The following is a 24,293-nucleotide window of genomic DNA, read 5'->3' on the forward strand; positions in this document are numbered from 1 at the left end:
TCAGCCCCTTCTGCTCTGCTGCTCACAGCTGTCATGCTGTCCTGTCTGTGCCCATTTGAACCCTGCGCCTCTCCCACGTGAGCTCCCGAGCTCGGGAGCTGTTTTGGCTCCTCCCCTGTTTATGCTTATGGGCCACAGTGCCAGGCTCAGAGCAGCTGTTTTGTAAACATTAATGGAATGAATGAATATGCACTCAATTCTCCTGGAAGAGACTGGCTGGGTGGGGGGGGGGGGTGTCATCCCTGCCTCTGGGGCAGACCTGTCGCCCTGCCTGGTCGCCCCACTACTGCCTCTGCCTTACACTCTGAATCTATTAGGCAGAAACTCCGTATGTCCCATGCATCCTTGTTCCCTGGTGCTGGTTTGTTAAAGGAGTGAATGAATGAATGAATATCCGCCACCCCCTCTCCAGGGTCTATCGCAGAAGAGCAGGGACTTCTGTTACCTGGAGCCTTCTGGGCCCTGGGGGCCAGCACACCCTCCCTGTCCTCCCTTAGCCCTTGGCTGCTGCCAGGCACAAGCCCACTGGGGGAGGACAGGAAACCACCTTGCAGAAAGGCCGTCCCCTACACTCAACAAAAGGGGAAAACGGAGGCTCCAAAGCTTCCCACTCTCGAGTGCTGGCCCCCAGATCCTCTCTGCTGCTTCTTCCCCCTCCCCTGGCCCTAGGGTCCCAAGCAGAGGTGGCAGCTACGCAGGGAGGGGGTAGTGGACACGGGTAGTCTTCTTCCGGTGGCCTTGGAGATTTGTTCCCTCCCTGCTCACCTCTCCCTCCAGGTTACAAGCTGTCCGCTGTCCCCGGCAGAGGCCAAGTTTCTCGTGCACCATGCTATCACCTGTGCCGGGCACAGGATGCCCAATAAACATGTGAAGAAACCAGCTAAGGGCAGAGGGGGGATTCGAACCCAGGCCTCTCCCGGTGTCCTCCGGCCTCCCCTTGCCCAGCACCTACCACCCTGAACTATTGCTGGTTGATGACGCCGTGCCCGGTGCAGAAGGTCTGTGGACGCGCCTCGTATTATAAATTGCTTTTTCACACCCCACGTGCCTTCCCCACAGTTTGATTCCACATTTACTGAGCTCCTGCGAGGGGAGGCCAGGTCTGGCGCCAGGGCTTCCAGTAATGAGGTCGGCGGGGGCTTCCGGAGGGCAGGAAGCCATCTTTCTTCCCTGCTCTCTCCTGCCCTGCACCGCCGGGCCAGCTGACCGCACTGCCTCTCCAGAGTAGGGCCTGGCCAGCGTCCCACTGGTGGGATGAGGTCAGAAGCACCCACCCTCCCCCGGGAGACAGGGCACGTGGTTCGGGTTGGGAGACGTGGGCTCAGAGCCCAGACTTTCATCTGAGAGAGGAACCGGACCACAAACTTGTCCCGGGATGCGGGGCATGGGGGGCAGAAAGGAACTGGCCCCGGTAAAAGCCACACGCATGGCCCTTCTCTTGCTGCCCCCACAGGACAGTAGGAAAGAAGAGCGTGGATGCTGGAGTCCAGGCGATCTGGCCCCACCTCTGACTGTGTGGCCTTTAAGCCTCAGTTTCTGTATCTGTAAAACGGGGATACGACTGACTCTACAGTAAGAAGGACTGAATGACGCACACGAAGTGCTGAACGGAGCACGAGGCACGTGTTCGACCCGAAAACATCATTACTATCAGATGAAGACACCGAGGCCCGATGGGACCTGAAAAGCCAGGGCTGCCAGCACACGCCGGGGGCCACCTGCCGGGCACCCGTCAGCGGTACTGCATGGGAGACAGGCTGCGCCAGGAAAACATGAGGACTTTATTTGCTGCACCGACAGCGGCTCCGAGGGGGTTGGTGGCTGTCGTCTCTACACGGGATGTCTGAAGTGGGGGACAGCAATAGCATTTCCCCAGCGGAGGGCAGGGCAGGCTGGGCCGGGCAGACTCGGGGCAGGAGGACGACAACCGCCACCTCCCGGCTGCCGGAGCGATAGCGGTGGGGCTTCTGGAGACGGGTCCCAGGCAGTGGCTCAGAGGCAGGGAGATCCAGTGTCCAGGGGCCGAGAGGCCGGCACTACCTCACCGGCCCGGTGGGCGGCGGCCAGGGCTGCTCCGCCAGCTCCCGCTCCAGCTGCTTGAAACGCTTCTTCGAGGCCCTTTTGGGCCGGAGCCGCCGCAGGCAGGCCGGCAGGCACTGGTCCAGCACGCTCTGCAGAGGACGGGGAGGGTGCAGAGGGGCGGCTGCGGCTGCGGCCCAAGCCTGAGCCCCCCCCACCCCGACACCAGGGTGAGCCCCACCTCCAGCATGAAGGCCCCCACGAAGTTGAAGGCCACCAGGCCCAGCAGCAGCAGCTTGAAGCAGGTGTCAGCGATGCCCCTCAGTGCCAGTGGACCTTGCAGGAGGCCCGGGGCCAGGAGGAGGGCCACCAGGACGCAGCCCAAGAGCGCCAGGGCCACCAGGAAGGGCACTGGGGGTGAGGGCGTGCATCAGGCCAGGGAGCCCCTGCTCCCCCCGCCCCCCGGACAGGCACCAGAGCCCCGCAGCCCGTCCCTCTCCCCCCGCCCAGCCACGCAGCGGCACCGTTGGTATAAAGCGGCCGGCGGAAGGGCGCCCCCTTGGACACGGCAGCGGCCAGGATGAGGTACTGGAAGCTGGACAGAGAGAAGACCACGGTGTTCTCATAGTTGGGCAGGTTGTCTGGCGCGGGCACGGTCTTGTTCAGAGGCACGAACCTGGGGGCGCGAAGACCCAGGGGTCAGGGAAGCAGGGTGCGGGGGATGGGGCAGGGGTGGGGTTTGGGAGCCGGGCTCCCTACTCACCAGGGTTGGGCCACGGTCAGGAAGTAGCCCCCCAGCTGCACGCCGGCCACCAGCATCACCTGCAGCAGCAGGCTGCTCAGCACGGGGACGCTGAGCAGGGCCCCCGGGGGCCGCGCCCGCCCCAGCGCCAGCGCCGGCCCTGTGCGGCTCATGAGCACGGCCACCGTGGTGGTGATGACCAGGTCGATGACCAGGAACTGCACGTCGCCCAGGTTGGTGTTGATCTGTGGGAGCGGAGGGCGGGCAGAGGGCAGATAGCAGGGAGGCACCGGCCCTGCCCCGGTCTGATGGGGAAGGTCGGACTCTGGCCCTGCAGCCCGATCGGGGCGGGGGAGGGGGCAGTCTGCCGGGGAAGACACCGCACTGCCTTCAGGGAGCCCCTCTTTCGGCCTGAGGGAGAAGGCATCCCTGCTGACCTTGGGGCACCTAAACCTGACTGGCGGTTCCTCCCGCCCACAGGAAGCTCCCAGGCTGCGGGGGTGCTCAGGCTCGGCCTCACGGAGCCCCTCGGTCACCAGAGGACACGGTTCTTGGTGGATGCAGGGACAGATGCCAGTACGAGATCTGCACTGCCCCACAGTGTCGCCTGCTTTCCGTGGGGGGGGAGCCGCGAGTGCTCAGGGCACAGCCGGGGAGACAGCCTCTGAGCAGGGGTGACAGGCACGGCTGAGGTCTGGGCTGGGGCGAGCAGGGGCGTCAGGGGGATCCATGGGAAAGGAGCAGCGGCACTGTACTGTCCCACTCCTGCCCCCATCCCTGCCGGGGCTCGGCCTCAGTCTCCCCCACAGACAGGAGCTCCCAAGGACAGGGACGACACGTTGGCACAGGACAGCCGTGGGCCTACTGTGTGCAGCGACTCGAGGCTCGGGAATCGCCCAAGCCACGTGGCTAGAAAGTGGCAGAGCACGATCCGAGGCCACGCCAGCCGGGGCTCCTAGGCACGCTGTCCGGGTCCCAGCTCTGGGCGCGCTCCCGGCGCGGCTCCGCCCCACTCACCGTATAGAGGATGAGCACGGAGATGAACTGGGTCAGGCTGTACAGGGCCATGTACTTGAAGACGCTGAACGAGGTGTCGAGGGAACACCGGCCTTCCCTGGGTGCAGGGTCGGGGCGTTAGGGGGCCCAGCTGGCCGACGGGCCCTGAGGGCACCCCCCCCCAACGCCGGCCTCAGCCCACCTCACCTGATGACCATGGGCACACACTCGATGCTGGCCATGCTCGAGGTGAAGGGCGAGACCACCGAGGCCTCGGCCTGGGACAGCGAGATGCCCACGTCCGCCGCCTTCAGGGCCCCGCAGTCGTTGGCGCCGTCCCCGCACATGCCCACGCAGTACCTGCGCAGAGGGGGGCCTGGCTGGAGCCCGTGAGGCGCCTCCGCAGCTGCGAAACCACCCCTGGCCTCCACGGGCCTGCCGGCGCGCGTGGGGCTGGCTGGTCCCTGCTGCCCGCCTGGTGCCCCAAACGGCCTGGTGCCCGGGACGTCGCAGGTGAACAGGGGTCATGACTGCGTTTGGCCTGACGGCCCCAGGAGAGCCTGCTGGGGTTCTCCCTGCGGGTGACGATACCTCCTAACGCCTGCGGGGGAGGCGGGGGCTCGTGCACCCCTGGACGCGCCAGCCCCCCGCAGGCCCCTCGCCCACAGGTACTCACTGGAGCTTCTGCAGCTCACACACCAGCTCGGTCTTCTGCTCGGGGGCCATGCGGGCGAAGACAGTGCCCTGGACCAGGACCTGAGCGCGCAAGGAGGGAGAGGCTGAGGCAGCTGCGGGGGGAGGGGGGGGGCTGAGAGCGACGGGGCGGTGTGGGGCTCAGGGGCAGCCCTACCTTGGGCAGCAGCTTGGGGAAGTGCTTCATAAGGACACCAAAGGTGGGGCCGCTGAGGGCCAGGTGGCGGGATCGGGGGTCTGGCTCCACAGGGCAGCTGGCGGCCTGGTCAGGATCCTGGGGGCCCCGAAGCTCAGCTCAGCGTCCCCTGCCCGCCCCGGAGAGCTGGGACCGGGGTCAGGTAACACGGGGTGGGCTCATCGGTGGGGTGTGGGGCTGGGACCCCGGCTCGGCCTCACCTTAGCCCCGTTCACAGCTGCGGACGATTCCAATGGCAGGAGTTCGAGGGAGGCAGGCTGGCCTCGCTCAGGGGGGGTGGCGTGGATGATGACCAGGTGCTCCTGGGGGCCCACCATGCCGCAGCCCTGGGCCACCGTGACCGCGGTCTGCAGGTTGTCCCCTAGGAGTGTGGGGGCAGGGTCAGGGCCCAGCTGCCCTCCGGGAGCCCAGCCTCACCCTGAGGCTTGCAGATGCGAAAATGGAGGCCAGACACGCTCTGTCCGCCACGCCCGGCTGGGTGAGCTCTGGCACGCTCATCAACGTCTCTGAACCCCGCCTTCCTCACTATAAAACCAGGCACCGACGGCCTTAGGGGAAAGTGGGTTTCAGGGCCACCGTCGCACATGCTCTACTCAGTGACGTAGCACTGGGCTGGAAAGTGTGTGCGCGCTCGAGAGTGGGGAGGACAGAAGGACACAGATACCCTGGGCTCCTCTGCGTTGCCCTGGCTAGAATCTTTTCTTGCTCCATGGAACCGTCACCACTTTCGAGGGTGACATAATTCCCCCATTTCCTATAGGGGGCGCTGGAACCTGGAGAAGCAGCCTCGCAGGCAGGCGTGGGGCCGGAACACAGGGTGCTCGGCACCACCCCTGGGAAAGGGGTGGGGGGCGCCTGGAGGTCATTCTACTCCCCTGGGGCCTCATCTTCCTCATCTGCCAAGTGGAGGGACAAGGGTCACTTGGGGGGATCCTGTGAAGACCCATGAGACATCTGAAAAGGACCTGGCCTGAAGCAGGGGCCCAAAAAGAAGGGGTGCGGTGCACCCCTCCCTCTGCCTACGATGAGGAGGGAGCTGCCCTCCCGAGCCAGCCCTGCCGCCCACAGGCACCTGTCACCATGACGGTGCGGATGCGCGTTCTCCGCAGAGCCCGGATGACCGCCGCGGTCTGGGGCTTCAGCAGGTTCCGCAACACCAGCAGCCCCAGGAGGTTCAGCTCCCTCTCCACGGCGTCCCTGCAGGGTGCGCAGACCTGGGTCAGAGGTCACGAGCTGGCCCCAGCCCCCAACCCCAACCCTGGGCAAGGCCGGCTCCCCCGGGCTCGGCCTGCAGAGAGCCCCCCACCGCCCAGTCCCCGGGGCGCAGCCCACCTCGTCAGCTGCTGAGCGGCCTCCAGGCTGGGCGCGACGGGCAGCGGCTTGCCGGCGAGGGCCACGACGCGGTAGCCGGCGGCCGTGTAGTGTTGCAGCGTCTGGGCGAAGTCTGGGGGCACTGCCGGGGACAGGCAGGTGTCACGGGGACAAGGAGGTGGGGGCCGGGGCGGAGGCGGGGGGCCCACCCCATTCTGGGCCGCGGCCCGCCCCCTTCACCTGTCTTGGGCTTGCAGAGGCCGGCCACCAGCTCAGGGGAGCCCTTGACGTAGGCCTCCGGCTGAGCGGCTCCCGGCCACGCCGCGACCACGCTCATGCGCTGCAGGGCTGACGAGAAGGGCAAGCGGCTGAGGATGCTGACGGGCACCGGGGGCTCCTCCTGCAGAGACGGAGGGGCAGCTGAAGGGCCGGCGGTGCAGCCCACCCCCCACCGCCCCCATGCACCCCTCCCACCGCGGCTCACCATGCCCTGCGGCTGGGGCTCCCAGAGCGGGGGTTTCATCACCGCCAAGACCTGGGTCCCAAACGCCGAGTCTGCAGCCGGCCCCTCCTCCAGGACCTGGGAGGCAGGCAGGGAAGGTTGGCCTCCGTCGGGCCGGGCGCTGGCCGGGCCTGGGGCAGCCCATCCTGGGCCCACGGAGGGACGTGGCGGGAGAGTCAACCTACACTCATGGAAGACTTCCTTCGTGGGAGACCGGATGGGAGTTAAGAACACGGGCTTTGGAGTCGGACAGACCCCAGTTCAAACCCTGGCTTTGCCACTTACAAGTTGCAGGGTGACCTTGGACAAGTTATTCCCAGTCTCCCTCGGCCTCAGCCTCCTCTCTGGGAGGCAGCTTTGGAAGCTTCCTTCCTGGGCTACAGGAAGAGCGCGAGCCACGGCCTGTGCCACGGAGGGCTGGCACAAAGTGGGTGCTCACACGTGGCCTTGGCCATTGTTATTAATGATGGTGGCACAACGGGTGCCACCCGAAGTCCTGGAATGAAGACCAGGCGGGGTTAGTGAGAGCCCGGCTGCCCAGAGGCAGGGGCTGACCTGCTCGGCCTCCTCACCCAGCCAGTAGATTCCACCATCTTGAGGTCCATGGGGTCGCCCACGGGGGTGTCCTGGAGCCGGCTGAGGGCATGGCAGGTGGCCAGCGCTCGGAGCAGGGGCCCCACGGGCAGGCGGCGGGGCTCTGGGACCAGAGGCAGGAACGCCTGCCCTTTTAGGGGCACCACACCCATCACATCCAAGCCGTCCTCCGTGAGGGTGCCCGTCTGCAGGGGGCAAGGGGCGGGCCAGTGATGAGTCCCGGGAGGAGCTGTGTGCTGTTGCACTGGGCGCCCACACCCCAGGCCAGGCAGGGCCCATGGGAATCCCAGGAGCCAGCGCAGGAGCCAGAAGAGAGCCCTCTGCCAGGGTCACCCTCCCCAGCCCCCGCTTCCTCTGACACCACTGCCTCCAGGAAGTCTTCCGTCACCCTATGGCTGGGTCAGGCGGCCCCTGCTTCGGGCTCCCACCCACGACCACTCTGCTACCCCATCACTTGTTTGACGCGGGGCCAGAAGACGCCAGGAAGCGTACGTGTCTGGCTCCTTCGCCAGCCTGGGGGCACTGTGACCCTGCTCAGGCCCCACCTTTCTGTTTAAAAACTCACTGTGGCCCCCAGTGCCCTCAGAATTATTACCATCCGAACTCAACGGGGCTCACCTGCCTCTGCTGGACCAGGGCCAGGCCGTCTGGGCCTGCCCCCTTCCCCACTGCTCCCGTGTCCCAGGTCTGTTCCTCCAAGGAGCCGTGCTGACTGCTCCCCAGCCCCCACCTGCCCTGCCTCATGTCTCCGGGGGCACCCCCACTCCGCACTGGGGTCACAAGGAGCCTTCCTTGATGCCATCTCCCAGAGGGAGTGACCCCCACATACCACCCTATTACGGTACCCTGTTCACTTCCTTCCCCAAACCCATCACCATCTGCAGCTCCCTGTGCGCCCCAGTTTGCTCATTCTGGTGGGGAGACATCATCCCGGGGGTCTCTGCTGGGTCTCGGCGCTGAGCACAGCACCAGGGAAGGACTAAAGGATCTCAGATGGTTCCTCTGCCGGACGTGAACTTGGCGAGCTTGGGAGCTGGGCGGGGCGGGGGGGGGCGGGGTCTTTGAGCGTCTCGGCCCCAGGACCGGATCTGGCACCCATCGATCCCGCCCTTGGTCAACGCGGAGACGGAGGAATGCAGGCGTGGAGGCCTCGCCGTGGTGCCCACGGCCCCCGCCCTGCGGCCCCCACCTTGTCAAAGCACACCAGCTGGAGCTTGCCCCCCAGGTTGATACGCAGCGGGTGGACGCAGAAGATGCCCTGGCTCCGGAGGCGGCTCTGGGCGTAGAGCGCGCACACGGTCATGGCGGCCGGCAGGGCGGGGGGCACCACCACCGTCACCAGGTCCAGGGCCCGGATCACGATCTCATTCAGAGGCACCTGGCAGGAGGCACCGTGAGCGCCCAAGGCCAGGCTGGCCCCGGGTCCCCGCGGCGGCCCCCAGCCGGCCCCCAAGGCTCACCCGGTTGCGGTGGAGGATGAAGATGCTGTAGACAGTGCCGAGGAGAGCTGCGGAGACAGCGACGACTCAGCGGGACATGGGACGGGGCTGCAGGGCGGCCCCCAGCGGCGGGGAAGGCAGGGGGCCACTCACCCAGGACAGAGAGAGCAGCCACGAACTTCATGCTGTGTTTGTAGAACTTGAAGTTGATGGGCCGGGGATGCAAGATGGAGCTCACCAGGCCCCCTTTTGCTGTGCAGAACCCTGGGAGGAGCCGAGGGGTGGGGGTGGGGGGTTGGGTCAGGACAGGCCCTCCCAGCCTCTGCCCTACCCCACTGCACCTGGGGGTTGGGAGACACGGTGCTCCCGGGATGAGACATCATCCAGTTTGGGGTGACTCGTGATGGCCCACAGGCCTTGCCCAGTCCTCACAGGGCTTAGTGAGAATGGAATGAGTGGACGGCATCTATAAAGAGGTTATTGTTTCACTGAAAATCCAGATACGTGGCTTCTGCTGAAACACTCCGATCTGCGGACACTAGGTCCCATTCAGACGTGACAAGGACCTGCTGGAGTTGTATAGGGCTGCTCTCTTCCGAGGGGGTGGGCTCCTGTGTGCTGGCCACGTCCCTGCCCACTTTGGCCAACCCCAAGCTGGGGGTGGGACTTGCCCAAGGTCCCATAGCAAGACAGCGGCAGAGATGGCTGCTGCCCCGCCCAGGGTCATGAGCCCGGCATCCCTCCCTGCTTCCCCGACTCCTCCTACCTGTTCGAGTCACCACTGCCAGCACATGGGGTCCCACAAAGGCCCGCGCCTGCAGGACGAGGGTCCCACAGAAGAGCGTGTGCCGCCGGTGGGTGTCTGGGCAGTAGGGCGCAGGCCCCTCCGGCAGGGCCGTCTTCAGTACTGGGACGCTCTCCCCTGTTAAGCACACTTAACTCTTGTAACCACACGTGCAGAAATCATTGCCCCCATTTTACAGAGAGGGACACTGAGGCTCAGGGCAAAAGACACAGAGACACAGCCAGACGATCCTGAATGGATGTGTGCCAGCCCTGTACCAGGACCCCTCTCTGGGGGAGCCCGACAGCATGCACGCGTACAGAGCCGGGGGGAGGGGGCGGGGAAGATGTTCTTACTCTGTTGGAATTATTTTATAACAAGCGGTATGATTTAGTAACTCGAAGCAATACACCAGAGGGAGGGTGGGTGGCGGTGCCTAACCTCTCTGAAGCCCTGAGCGCCTGAGGGGTGTACGATTAGCAACCCCGGACTGTCACTGGGGAGGGCAAGAGAAAGAAAAACCGCGAAGTGCTGCGGGGCATGGCGGCAGGGACGGAAGACCGGGAGGCCATGGCCAGGGCTGACCTGTCAGCGAGCTCTCGTTGACCACGCACTCGCCGGCCACCAGGGCCGCGTCGCAGGGCACCAGCCCGCCTTCCTGGGGCAGCACCAGGCAGTCTCCTGGCACCAGCTCGCTGGAATCCACCCACTCCTCCTCTGCGGGCAAGTGGGGGCCTCAGCGCGGCCCAGGGCACGCCCCGCCACCTCCTCGAGCCTCCCTCCCTTCCCCCACGCTCACCTCCGCTGGGCCGGCACACGCACACCCGCGCTGACAGCTGCACCATGTCCCTCAGGGTCTGGCTTTGCTGTGGGGGGTGGGCAAGTGGGGAGTGGGTGCGCGGCGGCCCCCTGGGGGACCCGCCTGCCCCGCCCCCTCCCCCGCCCCCCACCTGCCCCGCCCCCTCCCCCACCCCCCCCACCTTTCTGGTCTTGTAGAGCGACAGGCAGATGGAGGCAGTGGAAATGAGGAAGATGCACAGGGCGTACGAGTAGTAGCGGTCCGCCAGCCACAGCCCGATGCTGAAGGCCTGGAACCCATAGTAGGGGTTCAGTGCCTGGGGGAGGGGCGGGGAGGCAGCATCAGGGCCCGCGTCCCCGGGGTGGCCCAGCCCCAGGCCGGGCCTTTGCCCTGCTCCTGCTCAGCCCCTCCAGACATCCCTGGAGCCCCCGGCTTCTAGGCTCTAAGAGGACACAGGCATTTAGATGTCAGGCCCCTGCTAGGCGCGTCCTCTAAGTGTCATCCAATGGTGATGACAATTCCACGCTCCGTTTTGCAGATGAGGGAGCGGAGGCACCGAAGGGTCAAGTCACTTGCCCCGAGCCACACAGCTCCCAAGTGGCTGCCTGGGGGTTCCATCAGGCCCGACTCCAGGAGCCAGTCTCCCTCTCGTGGGCGTCCGCCTCCGGCTCAGAGGGCCGGGATGTTCAGTGTCCTCTAGGGTGTCCGCGTCACTGGCGCCCTCTGTCCCCTATGCCACGTCACCCCTCTGAAGCTTGGGATCTTTGTGTATGAACCGAGTGTCCCTACTCACGCGGCTGCCAGAGGGTTAAGGCGGGATAGGTGCAGTAAGGCCCGGGCTCTGGAGCCCGGCTCTCGCACACAGAAGCCCGGGCTCTGCGGCCTGGCCTCCCGGCCTCTCCTCCCAGCCCCAGCCTGGACCACGGCCTCCAATTCCTTGCCCTGAGCAGACGGGGCAGGGTCTGAGGTGACTGTCCCCTACGGAGGAGTGGACAGCTGCCCTAGCCTGCCACTACAAAGCGGCCCTACGATGGCAAGCCCCTGGCCAAGGTCACACAGCCAATCCAGGCCAGAGCTGGGGCGAGGCCCAGGGACAGCCCTACCTCGTCCACCAGCAGCTGCGGGTAGGACTTGACCGGCACGCTGATCACGTTGGGGCCGTAGACGGTCTTCCTGTAAGAGAAGTGGCCGGGCGAAGAGATGGAGGGGACAGCGGCAGCCAGACCCTCCGGGGTGACACAGCTAGCACCTCGTCTTACAGCCAGGGAAGGCAGGTGACCGAAGACCACGCGGAGCGGGCCAAGACACGGGTCCCCAGCGTGCAGGGCGGTGCCCACCTCACGGTTTGGTCCTGGAGGGTGAGGCCGGAGCAGGAGCGGTGGACGTCGTCACAGGTGCGGCCGTGGTCCAGCAGGCTGGGGGGTGGGGGGGGTGGCGGGGGGCGGGAGGGGGACTCATGTGGGCGATGGGGCCTGAGCGCTGCCTCCCCTGCCCCATGGGACTCGGGGCTCCAGGCCCCTTCTGGCCCACTGAGCTCCTGGGAGGAGGCAGGTCCCTCACTGACTCTGGACTTAACCTTCTCCTGTTCCTCCGATCGGGCTCCAAACCGCGTCGCCGAGGAAGAACAATGAGCCATGATGAGAACATTTAATAGTGACAAGAATCACTACTACTGAGTGACGGAAGTATTCCTGACAACGACGATGCCTTCCGTAAGGGACTTAACCTCTCTGTGCCTGTTTTCTCATCTGCAGAGCGGGGATGGTGACAGCACCTGCCACGGAGGGCTCTGGGGGGGATGAGAAGCCACACGAAGCGTGTGGCAGGTGCCACCCCCATGTGCCCTTGCTCAGCTCTGCAGACGCAGCTCCCATTTACTAAGACTTAGGAGGAGGCTGAGTGGGGACGAGCCCCCAGACAGATGGTCTGAGTGCAGAGCCTAAGGTCTGATTTGGCGTTTTCACCTTGGCCTGAGGCTAAGCCTAACTTCAGGCGAAGCTTATATACTTTTCCCCTCAAAACAGCCCTAGGAGGCGGGGATTCTCTTTATGCCCTGGTTACAGACAGAGACTCCGGGGCCTGGGGAGGCTCGGTGACTGGCTTGCATCGCAGGGGACCAAGGCACACGGCTGAGAGGGGAGCCCACGCCAGGCCACCTCATGCCACCTCTTCTGTCCCGCCCAGCACTGGGGTGTGCGTGCACACGCGCGTCGGTCCTCACCCCTACCTGACTTGGCAGAAGGCCTGCTGGCTCTCCATCCAGACGAAGCGCTGGCCCCGGAAGACGTAGTATCGGAGCGTCCGCTGCTGGGTAGGAGAGAGAAGAGGCTGGAGGCAGCCTCAGGAGGAGGGGGGGTGGGGGGCCGAGCAGGGGTAGAGGCCAGAGTCGCAGGAAGGAGGCGGGGAGGCCTGGATGTGTTAAGGTGGTCGGCCAAGCATCGTAGACGTTGGGGACAATGGAACCAGAGGTGCCCGGGGAATGTGGAGTCCAACTGTCCCATTGTATAGAGCGTGAAACTGAGGCCCAGGGAGGCTTAAGGACTTGTCCAGACCCCAGCCGTCCACTCACTGCCTCTTCGTTCCTGCAGAACTGGGCGGTGTCCTTCCACGCACCCTCTGGGACTGCCCCCACCGCCGCCTGGCTCCGGCCGTCCTCCGGGCCCTGTGCCGGCAGCTCCAGGCTGGAAGGGGTGTGGGGGTTCTTGGGCAGCTCTGGAAGCTGTCCCAGCCCCTCCCCATCCCATGGAGCCGCAGTCCCTCCCTGGGGTGGGAGGCACTGCTCCCTTTGTTCCGAGCGCTTGTGGAAGGGGGCCGGTGGGGAGCGGGGGCTTCTGGGAAGGGGGACGGGGCTGCCTCACCTGCCCTCACTCACGGCCTCAGTCTGCACCTGCACTGTATACAGCTGCCACGAATTATCCTGGAACAGAGCTGTGGACTTGGTACCGGAAGAGACTTCTCCCCTCCCGGGTCCCACCTGCCACCTGGTGGCCCCTGCTGGACGAGGCAGGGCTCAAGCAGGAGCCACCCAACCTGCCCCTTCCGCCCACTGCTTGGATGGGAAAGTGGAGGTTCAGAGACGACAACTTGTGTGCGGTCCCAGGGAAAGTCAGCGGCCAGATGGGGCTGAGAGCCCCCCCCCGCCCCGCCCCGGGCTGCCTGACCCGACCCCAGCGCCACCCTCTCCAGCACCAGGCTGCCTCACCTCTTTGTCTCTTATTTCGATGACGAGTGTTTCTGCGCGGGCCAGGTTGCAGGGCCGGAGCCGCAACCGCACCCCCCACACCGGCTTCCAGCGGAAGAGCAGCAAAGGGAGGCCCGCCATCAGCCAGACCACGATGTGATAGCCTATGACTCTCCATGGACTGCCACAGTAGCCGCTGAGCCTCTGCGGGCGCGACACAGAGGGCCCAGGTGGGGGCGGGGCGGGCGGGGGGGAGGAGCGGGGGGGGCTGGGGGGCCCACGGGAGCTTTCGCCTGCCCACACCCCCCACCTACCACGGATGAAACTGAGGAGCTGAGGGGATCTACAGATGTCTCTATCGTCAGGGTCCCATAGCCGGCGGGCGTGCTGCCCACGAGAGGGCTGCTGTCTGTGGGCACAAAGGACAGAGGTCATGGGGGGGCGCTCCTCCTTCTGACTTTCAACAAAGTTAGTGTCGTCATTTGTGGCCCATATGGAAGCTGCGGCGGCTTCCATGCAGCTGCTGTGGTCAGGAAGGAGCGGAGGGAGCGCTCTCGCTCTCCCGGACGGCTGCCGTCCTGGTTGCTGTAACTCATCTGTGCCTGTCATGTCCCCTCTGTGCCTGTCATTTCCCAGGTACAGACAGAGTCCTTTATTAAAACTGACACGCGCGGCGCCTGGCTGGCTCAGTCGGCGGAGTGTCTGACTCTTGATTTCCGCTCAGGTCATGATCTCAGGGTCCTGGGATCGAGCCCCACGTTGGGCTCCACACTGGGCGTGGAACCTGCTTGGGACTCTCTCTGCCCTCCCCACCACCTACGCTGTCTCTTTCTCTCTGACATGTTTCCGGAGACCAGCAGAATGTTCCATTGATGGGGTCTCGCACACAGTTACTAGAGTAGAGCTGTAGAGAACCAGCTTGCCGACACCAAGGACCAGCATGGAGGGGCCAATGGGAGCGGGTTGGACGCGCGAACTGGAAAAAAGTAACGGCAGGTGGCACAGATCTTTGTAGTGCTTTGGGTTCTTGCCCTGAAAAGCTTAAGGTGTTGGTCCCAGGACCAAAGGCAGTCAAACCTTTGATGCTGGAGAGCACAGGAAGGGGACAGTAAGATTACTCAAGACAACGGTATTCACAGCTGTGTGAGATGAAGGTTCTAGCAGGAACAGATGTGGCGCTTTCTGGTGAGTGAGGATCCTGGGGCCATGGCCGCGATGTGTCACAACCATCTCAGGACGTGGTTGCCCCCCCCGGCCCCGGTTTCCTGGCGGTGCTTGATTCTGAAGACCGAAGGGCTGTGCTTCAGAGTGAGGCCGTGGCCGGGAAAGCCATCTTCATCTGCGATTATGGGCTTACAGTGGGAGAGGAACACTATGGGAACGAGGCAAGCGGGAAGACAACGGGTTATTTTAGATGGGAAACCACGACCTTTGGATTTCCGCTAATGGTGGCATGACCAAGGAGAGACTTGAAGTAAAAAGAAAAAAGCATCACTAGGGCCGCCTGGATGGCTCAGTCGTTAAGCGTCTGCCTTCGGCTCAGGTCATGATTCCCGGGTCCTGGGATCGAGTCCTGGGAGCCTGCTTCTCTGCCCTTCCCGCAGCTTGTGCTCTCATGTTCTCATGCTCTCTCTCCCCCAAATAAATAAATAACATCTTTTTTAAAAAAAGAAAAAAAGCATCACAATTCTATAAACTGGTCTGACAGACAGACCCGAGGGCTCAAGGCTTCACGGGTCTGTTACCTGACTGTCCTGCTGGCTCTCACTCACAGGGTCTTATTGCCTTGTGTGTCTGGTTATCCCTGGCTGGGTGTGGGCCCACAATGGGGGGGACAGGGCCTGGTGAGCGCCCTGAGCTTCCACAGCCCTCACACATCCAGCTACTAGCTTCCTGGGAGCTCTGGGTCCCCTTTGCATGGGGTCCCCACCCAGAGGGCACAGATCAGGGTTGCTTATCCTTGTTCAACTCCAGGGCCCAGCAGAGTCCTGGCAGCGAGGAGATGCTGAGAAGTTGAGTCTGGACTGAGAATATGTCGGGTCTGCCTTCGATAGCAGCCAGGATACGGGCCACCAATCTGAAGGTGGGATGGAGGGAGGGAGAGGGAGGAGCTCAGCCAGTGGTGGGGGGTGGGGGGCTGGGCAGAGAGGAGGGGTAAGCAGAGGACAGAAGCTGCTGTGTCCTAGCTGAGCACTTGCCAGGGTTCCTTACTTAACCCTCTGCGGGGAAGGGCTATCACCCCCATTGTACAGATCGGAACACTGAGGCTCAGAGAATAGCACTAAGTGGCTCTATTGCAGAAATTCTGTTCCCCCATCTCGCCTACGGCAGCGCTGGGGTCCTGGCAGGGCAGGCTCACAGCGACTGTTCCGGGGCTGCAGAGGGCCTGGGCTGACTGCTCCCACCCCTGGGCAGCTTTTGTGGGGTGCAGACATGCAGGTGCCTGGGTCCGTCCCCAGACCTACCAGAGCGATGGCAGCAGTGCTGGGGACCTGCAGGTTTCACAGGAGTCTCTGGATTCACTTAGAGGGACGGGAACACCAGGCTGGGGCGGGGGGTGCGAGGGGAAGCAGGCTGCAGATTTCTGAGCTCCGGCCCTTTCCCCTCCCCAGCCAGAGTCCTGCAAGCCCAGAGTGTCCCAGGCCGCTGCCACTGTCACAACATCCCCAGCCCCTCAGCTGCTCTGTCCCCAAACACTTGGGCTTCTGAAGTTTCAGAACAGCCAACGCCTCCGAAAGCCTACTCTGCTCCTGGCCCTTTTCAACACAGTTAACACAATAACCCTGCCGTGTGAGCTCAATCACTATCCCATTTATATAGAAGAAAGTGAGGCTCAGAGAGGTTAAGTAACTTGGCTAAGATCACACAGCAAGAACGCTGTAGTGTCAGGATGCGAGTCCAGGCAGGCTGACTCCAGCGTGGGTTTTATCCCTCTGCCGTGCCACCTGAGAATGCCCTGAGGACTGGGGCCTCGTGTCCCCATCAGACCAGGCAGAGTCTGTGCAATCCTAGCCCAGCCCCCATATCTCCACATAACGACGGTGATCATAATTACGATGGTAATGACCATAATCAGAGCAGCCGACAGCCATCAAGCACTTCCCAGGGACAAGACCCACTCTACGCCTTCAGACGAATTAGCTCATTTAGCACTCCAGCGGCACAAGGAGCGGGGCTCCTTTCTCTCATTTTACAAATGAGGGAACTGAGGCTCAGAGAGACAAAGACACCACCCCCTCGCCCCCTCAGTAAATGGTGGAACCAGGACTCTGGAGCCGGATCCTGCACTTTAGGGGCCCAAGTGGGTACTATCGGAGACCAGGGCTCACGGCCTCACCTCCCCAGGCCTCTCTGCACTCGATGACTCAACAACCCAAGCCCCACCTCCGGCCAGGCCCTCCCTGTCCACTCGGCTGACTCAGAACAAACAGAGCCACCAGCGCCGGGAAGAGGCTGGTCTCTGGGGAACACACCACACACACACACACACACACACACACACACACACACACACACAGCCTGTAGCCCGCAACCATGGGGGTCTCTGGCCAGCAGCAGGGGCTCAAAGCTGGAGAGGTAGGAGGCCAGGTCAGCCTTCTCCCCTGGGGCTCCAACAGGCCCCAAGCCGGGTCCCCTGGGGCGGTCCCTTCCACTCTCGGGCCCTGCCCCATCCGGCCGGCTTGTGAGTGAGTCTTGTCAGGGCTGCATTTCCTTCCCTTCCTGACAGCGACCTGCCGACAACACTCAGCAGAGGGCCCTCTGCTAGCTGGCGGGGCCTGGCAGGGGGTGACTTGCTCTGGCTCCTGGTCTGGGGGGGCAGAGGAGCAGGCCTTCAGGGCAAGTGACAGCCTGGCAGGCTGGGTTCTCAGGCCCTCGGCCACCAAAAAGCCACAGACCTCTCTTGCGGCGGTCCAGTTGCTACTGGAGTCACCGCTGTCTCTGACCGGCTCCCTGAGGGGGGCACGGTAGGTTGTGTTTTGGCCCTTAGGGCTGGTCTTGGGGGTTTCCGTGGCGTAAGCAAAAGAGCACCTTGGGGTTCTAAAGGGTTGACACGGGCCAGGCCCTGTTGCAGGGGCTTCATATACGTTACCTCGCCTACTCCTCACCACCACTCTATGAAGAGGGTACTTGTATCCCTATTGTACGGATTAGGAAACTGAGGCTGGCAGAGGTGAGGCTGGTGAGTGGTGGGATCTGGATCTAGGCAGTCTGGCTCTCGGGTCCACGCTCCTAACCACTGCACCCCCCTCCTCGTGGCTTCTTCCCCAGAGCCCCTGGCTCTCTTACAGGCAAGCTGTGTTTTGGGAGGCAAGTGCTTTAACCTTTCTAGGTTTCCATTTCCCCTCGCTAGGAGCGTAACCCCGAGCAGATGGCTGGCACACGAGGAAGTGTGAGCAGCGGCCGCCCCGGGAGAGGCTGACGTTCCTGAAGCCTGGGCCTGTTTCACGGGCAGCTGCCGGCTTCCCTGCCAGAGAGGTGTGGCTCGGCTCTGACCCATTTCCCAGGCTCTCTTCCACGTTCCCATCAGGCGGTCTGAACCCACAGCTGTGCCCCTGCTCCCCTGTGCACACTCGACCGCTTCTCCCCGGCTCAGGGCTGGGCTGGGGATGGGAGAAGCCTGCATGGCGTGCTGGGCCACCTGGGGCAGGTTGCCTCGCTTGTGCCGATCTGATTTCATCCGGCAACCATCCTCAAATGCATCCCATTTTACAGGTGAGAAGACTGATCTGGGAGAGGCAGTTGGCTTACCAACTTGTCTAGCAGCTGGAAAGGGTCTGTGTTGCTCTGAAACCCTCCCTCCCGGCCTCCACCACCCCCACCGATAGCCATCATGCCATCAGGCTGGACCGGGCGTCCCCACAGAGCCAGGCACGTGGCTGGGACTCGGGAACCATTTACTGAAGGAGAGAACGAGTGCACGCCTGCACATCTCGCTGACAGAACAGAGCACGGAAGCAATGGTGCAGAGTGTCACTGACCCCTGCCTCTGGGTCAGCAGCCAGGAGTGGAGGCGCTGGTCTCTTCGGGAAGGGCCCTGCCAGAGATCACCCTGTGCTCGCTTCCCCTCTGATCTAAACAATGCTCCCTCTGCGAGCTGCGTCCTGGTGCCCATCCCACACCCCTCATCTCCTTGGGGAGCATGCTTTCCCAAGTCCGCCTTGGAGGAAGTCCCGTCTGCGGAAAGCTCTAGTCTCCCGACAAGGTCAAAGCCCAGTGCGCTCTCTCCTGCGAGACACCTGTCGAAACACTCGGAAGTGCTGGTTTGTCTCCAGTCACATTTCAGTGTCCCCGGGGATGGCACAGGAAGGTCAGAGCAGCGTCTGATCTCCTTCAGGAACACCAGCTCAGGCTGGCCCCGAGCAGGCTGTGTAGGATGGGAATACTTTCCACGCCGATTGCACTGCTCTCCTGAATAACAGGGACGGAGAGGCTATTGCCAGCTCATTCTGCAGTACGGGAAACTGTGGAATGAAGCTTCAAAGTCCCTGGCGGTCATAAGGCTGGCAACGAGCGGGTCTGAATGAACACATCTCCCTTAGTTCACCCTCACAGCCGCCTTGTGAAAAGTATGGATTTGGACCCCATTTAACAGGAGGCACAGAGAGGTGTCCGTGATCGCACAGCTATGGGTGGTTCAGACCAGACTTGAACCCCCCGACTCCACAGCCCTAGGGCAATGCCACCCGCACTGCGGAGTGGAGGGGCTGGAGTCAAAGCCATCTGAGAACCTCTTGTTTCCTGCGGAAGCCCGGCTTCCTGCTGCTGACCTGGCAGTGGCCCAGGGCGGCAGGGCTGCCTCCTCCCTTGCCGTGCTTCCCCAGCAGCCAGAAGCTCCTCTCCTCTGCCAGGCTAGAGGGGGTGGGCAACAACCTGCTAGTAGTAACCTGATCTTTAAATCTGGGGTTCAGAGGGCATTGTTCCTCAGCCCTCCCCCTCCCTCACCAGGGTTCACGCTGAGCTTCCGGTGGGGTGGGGAGAGAGGTGGGGGGTGGGGAGAGAGGTAGGGGGTGGGGAGGGAGAGACCAGAACGGAAGGGTCTGCCTCCGTTGAGGATGCTCAACCTTTGGTGGGCCCTTTGCTGAGGTCTGGGGTCTGAGTGACTGCCATGGCGACGAGACCCTCCTGGAGAAGAGAGGTCTCCTGGCTCCATTTGCAGCAGGTGGGATTTAGACTCTGAAAAGGGTGGGCTTGGGACACATGGTCTGGGATGGGTCACATGCAGGGTGTGGTCTTCGACCCGGGTGTTGACAGGCTTCCCCTGGGGGCCCCTGAGGCAGGGGATCAGGAGTGGCATTTGTGTCCAGGACACTGACCCAGGGATTCGGGAGCCCTGGCTTCTCCAATCTCATTCATCCATCCATCCATCCATCCATCCACCCATCCATCCATCCATTCATCCCTCCATCCATCCAAGAGGAGTAACTACCCAGAGGCCCCGGATGCAGCGGCCTCCAAGGCTCTTCCCCGACCTGGACATCTGTCATTGCGGGAGGGAGTCCAGTAGGCGTGGGGCAGCTCCCTGCGCCCCTTCCCCGAGGACCTCCAATCATCCTCCTGCACAGCGCCCAGGGCTGCAGGAAGGCGGGGAGGGGATGGCTCCGCGCGCCGCCATCCCCGGGCTCCTGGCCTCTCCGGGAAGGGCCCGGTGCCCACTCCCCCGGACGGGGGCGCGGGCGGGGACGGGCCCGGGGATGCTTCCGGGGGTTGTTCCCCTGGCCCGCGAGCCTGCGGTGGGGGTGTCGCGTGGCGCGACGACCGGCGGCCCGGGGACCGCGCCCGGTTCCGGGCGGCCCGAGCTGCGCACTCACCTGCGCTCATGCCGGCTCCTCGCGCTCATCGCCGGCCTCGGCGCTGCGGCCCGTGGCCTGGGCCCGGGCGTCGCGATGCCCCGCGGCGGGGCGCGAGGCGAGAAGCGGGAGACTGGGGGCGCGGGGCGGAAGGCCGGGGGGCGCGAGGTGGCCCGGGGCACCTGCAGGAGCCGGCGGCTGGCGCGGCGGGGAAGGTGCCGCAGTCGGGGTGTGCGCGCAACCAAGCCCCGCCCGGCCCACTGCGGCCCCACGTCCGCCGCGCGCGCGCGGGATGCCGGGACTTGTAGTCCGAGCCGCCTGCGCCGCCAGTCCGCGATAGACAGACACGGGGTGGGGGGCGCCAGGGACTGCGACGGCCATCCCTCAGACACAAGAACACACAGAGACACACTCAGAGACAGCAACCCTCAGACACACACACACACATACAGAGTCACACACAGAGGTGACACGTAGAGAAAGCGCACACATACACAACAATGGTGTGACACTCAGAAACACAGATATAACCCCCCCTCCGTGCACTGCACACATGGAGTCAGCCCCAGCTGCGTACCATAGTGGTCAAGGGCTATGCATGCGGCTTCAAGCTGGCCTCCATCTTTTTCAGGCTGTGTGACCTTGGGCAAGTCACCTACCTCTCTGGGCCTCCTTTCTTAACCTACAGGATGGCAATGACATCAGCGATGCCGGCCTCATAGAGTTGTTGTGAGGCTCACATGAGGAAACACGTAAAAACACTTGGGACAGCACCTGGCATGGCTTGGTAAATGTCAAAGAAGGAAGACACGCCTGCCCAGAGACTCAGGGACTCAGACGTGTGTGGACACGAGGAGACTCTGCTGGGATGCTTGGGAGGGTCTGAAATGCCAGAGGAAGAGCGGAGGGATAGCCCAGACCCCAGACGCCTCACATCATGACTGCAGACACACCTGCACAGGTGGGACGCATGGAGGCCCTGACAGGCACTGGACGCCTCATCCCCCATTGTGACAGGTGCAGACATGGTGTCCCCTGACCCTGGGGTCGGTGGCTTCTGGACTAAGGACCTCCAAAGGCGGATGGTGAATCAGAGACCCCTGGGTCTGGGGCAAATCGGGGAAGGATCGTATTAGGGCCAGGATAGGACTGGCCCGGTCCATCGTCCATCCAGTGTGACCTGTGGCATGCCAGGCACTGTTCTAGGAGCTGAGAACATGACGGTGAATGAGACAGACACGGGGAGCAGCCGAAGGCAGGCAGACAAAAACTCTAACAATAACCTGTCATGGAAAGGGCTGGAAGGAGCTAGAACTTCGATGTGGGGGTAATGGTGCAGGATAGACTCCAGAAGGGAAACCAGGGAAGGCCTTGATGGTACCTGATACGTGGCAAGAACTCATATGTACCTTTGCTAAAGGAGCAAATGTTGGCAGCACTTGCTGATGCACAGGAGTGGAGGGCAGGAGCGTGGAATCAGAGATGCTCCAGGGTTCTGTTCTGAGCAGGTGGGGGACAACGGAGCCGCTTGCTGAGCTCGGGCAGGCTGCTGGTGGAGCTGCTTGACCACCTGGGGGATGCGGCTGGCTTCACTCCTTTGAGACGTCCTGTGTCATCTGCTGATGATATTTCCAGTGCGGGTGGGCTATTTCTCAGAGTCCCCATGTCCTCCTCCAGACCCTAGCCTAATGCCTGATGGACCTCTTGCCCCAGGGAACCCAGAGCCCCCCGGCAGGCAGAATGGCTGCGTTCAGAGAAGTGGCCTGCTAGGATGGCCTTGTCAAGAGGCAGTGTGGTACGGGGACCGGGGCTGGGCTCTGGCCCTAGAGACCTGCGTTACGATGTGCATCTGGAGCTTTCTAGCTGTGTGAGCTTACAACGGTCACTTTCCCTCTCTGAGCCCCTCTGCTGCTGTGCAGAACGGAAGCTGTTCAGAGGGCAGAATGAGACAGCAGGTGCTTGGTGGAAGCTGGTTGCTTTCTTTAGCTCCTGGCGCTGGGCTGGAGGCGTCACGAAAGCAGGGGGCTCAGGGACCGCTTTGCCGGATTGGTCTCCTCATTCATAGTGCTCATGGGGCTGGGCTTTGAAGAGGCTCCACCCTCTGAGCCATGTGGGAAGGAGCTGCACCTGCTGCTCCGCCCATCGCCTGGACGGGCAGGAGGCCAGAGGAAGCTTCCTCCAGAACCACAGAGGATGTGGAAGGCCCTGCCGTCTGCTGGGGTTACCTTTGGGGAAGTGGCTCTCACTGTGTGGTCCTCTGAGCGGTCTGTGGGTTGGGCTCCAGTCACCTGTGGGTCAGAACCCATCAAGGAATTTTCCTTGCAAAGTCGCTGCTCCCTTGGGGGCCCCCGAGAAGGACATAAAATAGGCCTGGTCCAAGTGGCAAAAGGTTTGACAAGTCATGAGTGTGAACCAGTTTATTCGGGAGCATTGCCTTACTTCTCAATTTTGCCAGTTTCACTAGATTTTTGCAACAAAAGCGGGTTTTCTCACCTGGTAACACACCCCATGACAAGATGATGGCTGTCTAGACACATAAAGTGGGGTTTCAGCAATTTGTGTTGCCGTCTCCTGGGTGAGGAGAAGGGCAGGAGATAATTTGGGTGTTGGGGTCGGCCGTAAGCGCTCTGTCCTTGCACTGAGCGGTCAGTGCGATGTGAGAAATACGCGCTCTTGGTCCTGCCCAGAAAAACCATCCCCTGGACGGGATGTCCCCCGCTCTGGCCGGGCGGGTGAGACACATCCCAGGTCCTCAGGTGCAGGGGGCTGGGACCGGAAGTCCCGGGTGGTCCCTGCAGCTCTGAGCGGGCCTTCCGCGCCGTGGGGATTTGAGACCAATCAGCTGAATTGCGTTTCTGGAGCATTTGCTCTTCTGCAGGTTACATGCTTTCCCATTTGTCTTAATTTTTTTGAAAATTAATATGTTAAGTATTTAGTTAAAAAAATTTTCAGCTTTTTTGAGGTATAAAGGATTCTCTTCCCTGAGTTCACATATCTGTCTACACACATATTTCCTTTTTTTTGGGGGGGGGCGTGAGAACTCCCATTTATTCTCATTTGGAATTGAACCACAATTCTGAGCGGGGAATGCTGTTAATTCCCATTTTATAGATAGGAAAACAGAGGCCAGAGGTTCAAGTTGCCCAACGACCAGGGAAGAAAAGATGGCTGGGTCCCGTCTTAGAGAAACTCGAGGAATTCCACAGTGTTACTTTTGTGAATGAAGGCACATCGTCTGGACATGGTTGGGGGCCCAGAAGTAGCATAAGGGACAAAATACCGTCTTTCTCTGCTCAGGTCTGAAGTTTTTACTGGAAAACTCTGTGACTGTTGAGATGGAACGTTTGCCTGCAATCTAGAGAAAGATTTAAATGCAACTATGGGTGGATCACATGTTCCCATTTGGCCCCGGTTTGAGACGGGGTCAGAGTGGCAGCGGTCACGGATCTGACGGGTGCGGAAGCTGATCTGCGGTGGCAGCTCCCGGGACAGGACACTGCCTTGTCCCCGGAGCGGGCGGTGCAGAGCTTGTCATTCTGAGCCCTGACGCTCTTCTCGAGAAAACCCGTCTTTCTCTACCCGTCCAGGCGCGAGGGGCAAAGTCAGATCATGCGTGGATCCGAGGACTGTGACCTTCCGGGGGCTGACAGAGGTGGACGGGGTGTGAGCGGGCGTGGAACGTGTGCGGGCTGCCGGAGCTTTTTCGGTTCCCACTTCTGAACAGACGCTCCGGCACCTGAGGACGGGGTACCGTGTGGTCTTACAGGGGTGGTCAAGAATTTGAGATGCGACACTTCAGGGCGAAGACCGTCGTGAATTTCTAATAAATCAGTGTCTGATCCTTTTTATTTTGGCGACTTGGGCTCCTCGGTAGCAGGGAGGACATCTTGCTCATCTCTCCCCCCAGCACCTGGCCTCTCGTAATGCTGGAGCGAGGGCTTTTGAGCTGCCCCTTTTCAAAGCCAGAAACGCTCATTAAGGTTCATCCTGGGTGAGTCAGACATTGTTCTTCGCCTCCTGCCTCATGAAGCAAGGGGCCTTTGTTTCCTGGCTGATCTCACTGCTGTGGGTGAAAGAGCAGCCCTGGAGTGTTCCCCAGGGAGAGGACGGTCGAACGGGCAGCAGCCGCAGGGCCGTGACGGTGCACCTGCCCCTCGAGCACGAACCCGGGGTTGGAGAGGCTCAGGCGGAATTTGAATGACACACACAGGTAGAGCTTTATTAGCAGCAAAGAGGCCCTTACATATTG

At 62.5% G+C, this 24,293-nt stretch overlaps 1 protein-coding gene and 1 non-coding gene across 4 annotated transcripts; one reads left to right on the forward strand and one right to left on the reverse strand.

Annotated features, from left to right (window-relative positions):
- Window positions 1–1,758: 1,758 nt before the first annotated feature.
- On the reverse strand, window positions 1,759–20,292 carry ATP13A2 (ATPase cation transporting 13A2). Of its 3 annotated transcripts, none has more exons than XM_026519734.4 (29): window positions 20,066–20,292; window positions 13,571–13,665; window positions 13,278–13,460; window positions 12,934–12,992; window positions 12,645–12,756; window positions 12,303–12,379; window positions 11,413–11,490; window positions 11,179–11,248; window positions 10,257–10,391; window positions 10,076–10,142; window positions 9,862–9,993; window positions 9,259–9,414; window positions 8,646–8,756; window positions 8,514–8,560; window positions 8,243–8,431; window positions 7,032–7,238; window positions 6,442–6,537; window positions 6,198–6,357; window positions 5,979–6,099; window positions 5,719–5,843; window positions 4,847–5,007; window positions 4,608–4,724; window positions 4,434–4,513; window positions 3,965–4,117; window positions 3,779–3,875; window positions 2,783–3,006; window positions 2,544–2,695; window positions 2,261–2,430; window positions 1,759–2,171 (listed from the first exon to the last, which is right to left on the reverse strand). In XM_026519734.4, the coding sequence occupies exons 1-29, from the start codon at window positions 20,073–20,075 to the stop codon at window positions 2,037–2,039; spliced, it is 3,519 nt and encodes a 1,172-aa protein (XP_026375519.1). In that variant the 5' UTR covers window positions 20,076–20,292; the 3' UTR covers window positions 1,759–2,036. The 3 variants fall into 3 exon arrangements, with proteins under 3 accessions (XP_026375519.1, XP_026375520.1, XP_026375518.1); XM_026519735.3 differs by having other exon boundaries at window positions 10,257–10,364; window positions 12,303–12,382; XM_026519733.4 differs by having other exon boundaries at window positions 12,303–12,382.
- Window positions 13,740–13,828, forward strand: LOC113270710 (small nucleolar RNA SNORA16B/SNORA16A family). Its single transcript, XR_003321909.1, has one exon. It is a non-coding gene; the product is annotated as a small nucleolar RNA SNORA16B/SNORA16A family (small nucleolar RNA).
- Window positions 20,293–24,293: the final 4,001 nt, after the last annotated feature.

This window comes from Ursus arctos, unplaced genomic scaffold (genome assembly GCF_023065955.2).
Source record: "Ursus arctos isolate Adak ecotype North America unplaced genomic scaffold, UrsArc2.0 scaffold_32, whole genome shotgun sequence".
Lineage (NCBI taxonomy): Eukaryota > Metazoa > Chordata > Mammalia > Carnivora > Ursidae > Ursus > Ursus arctos.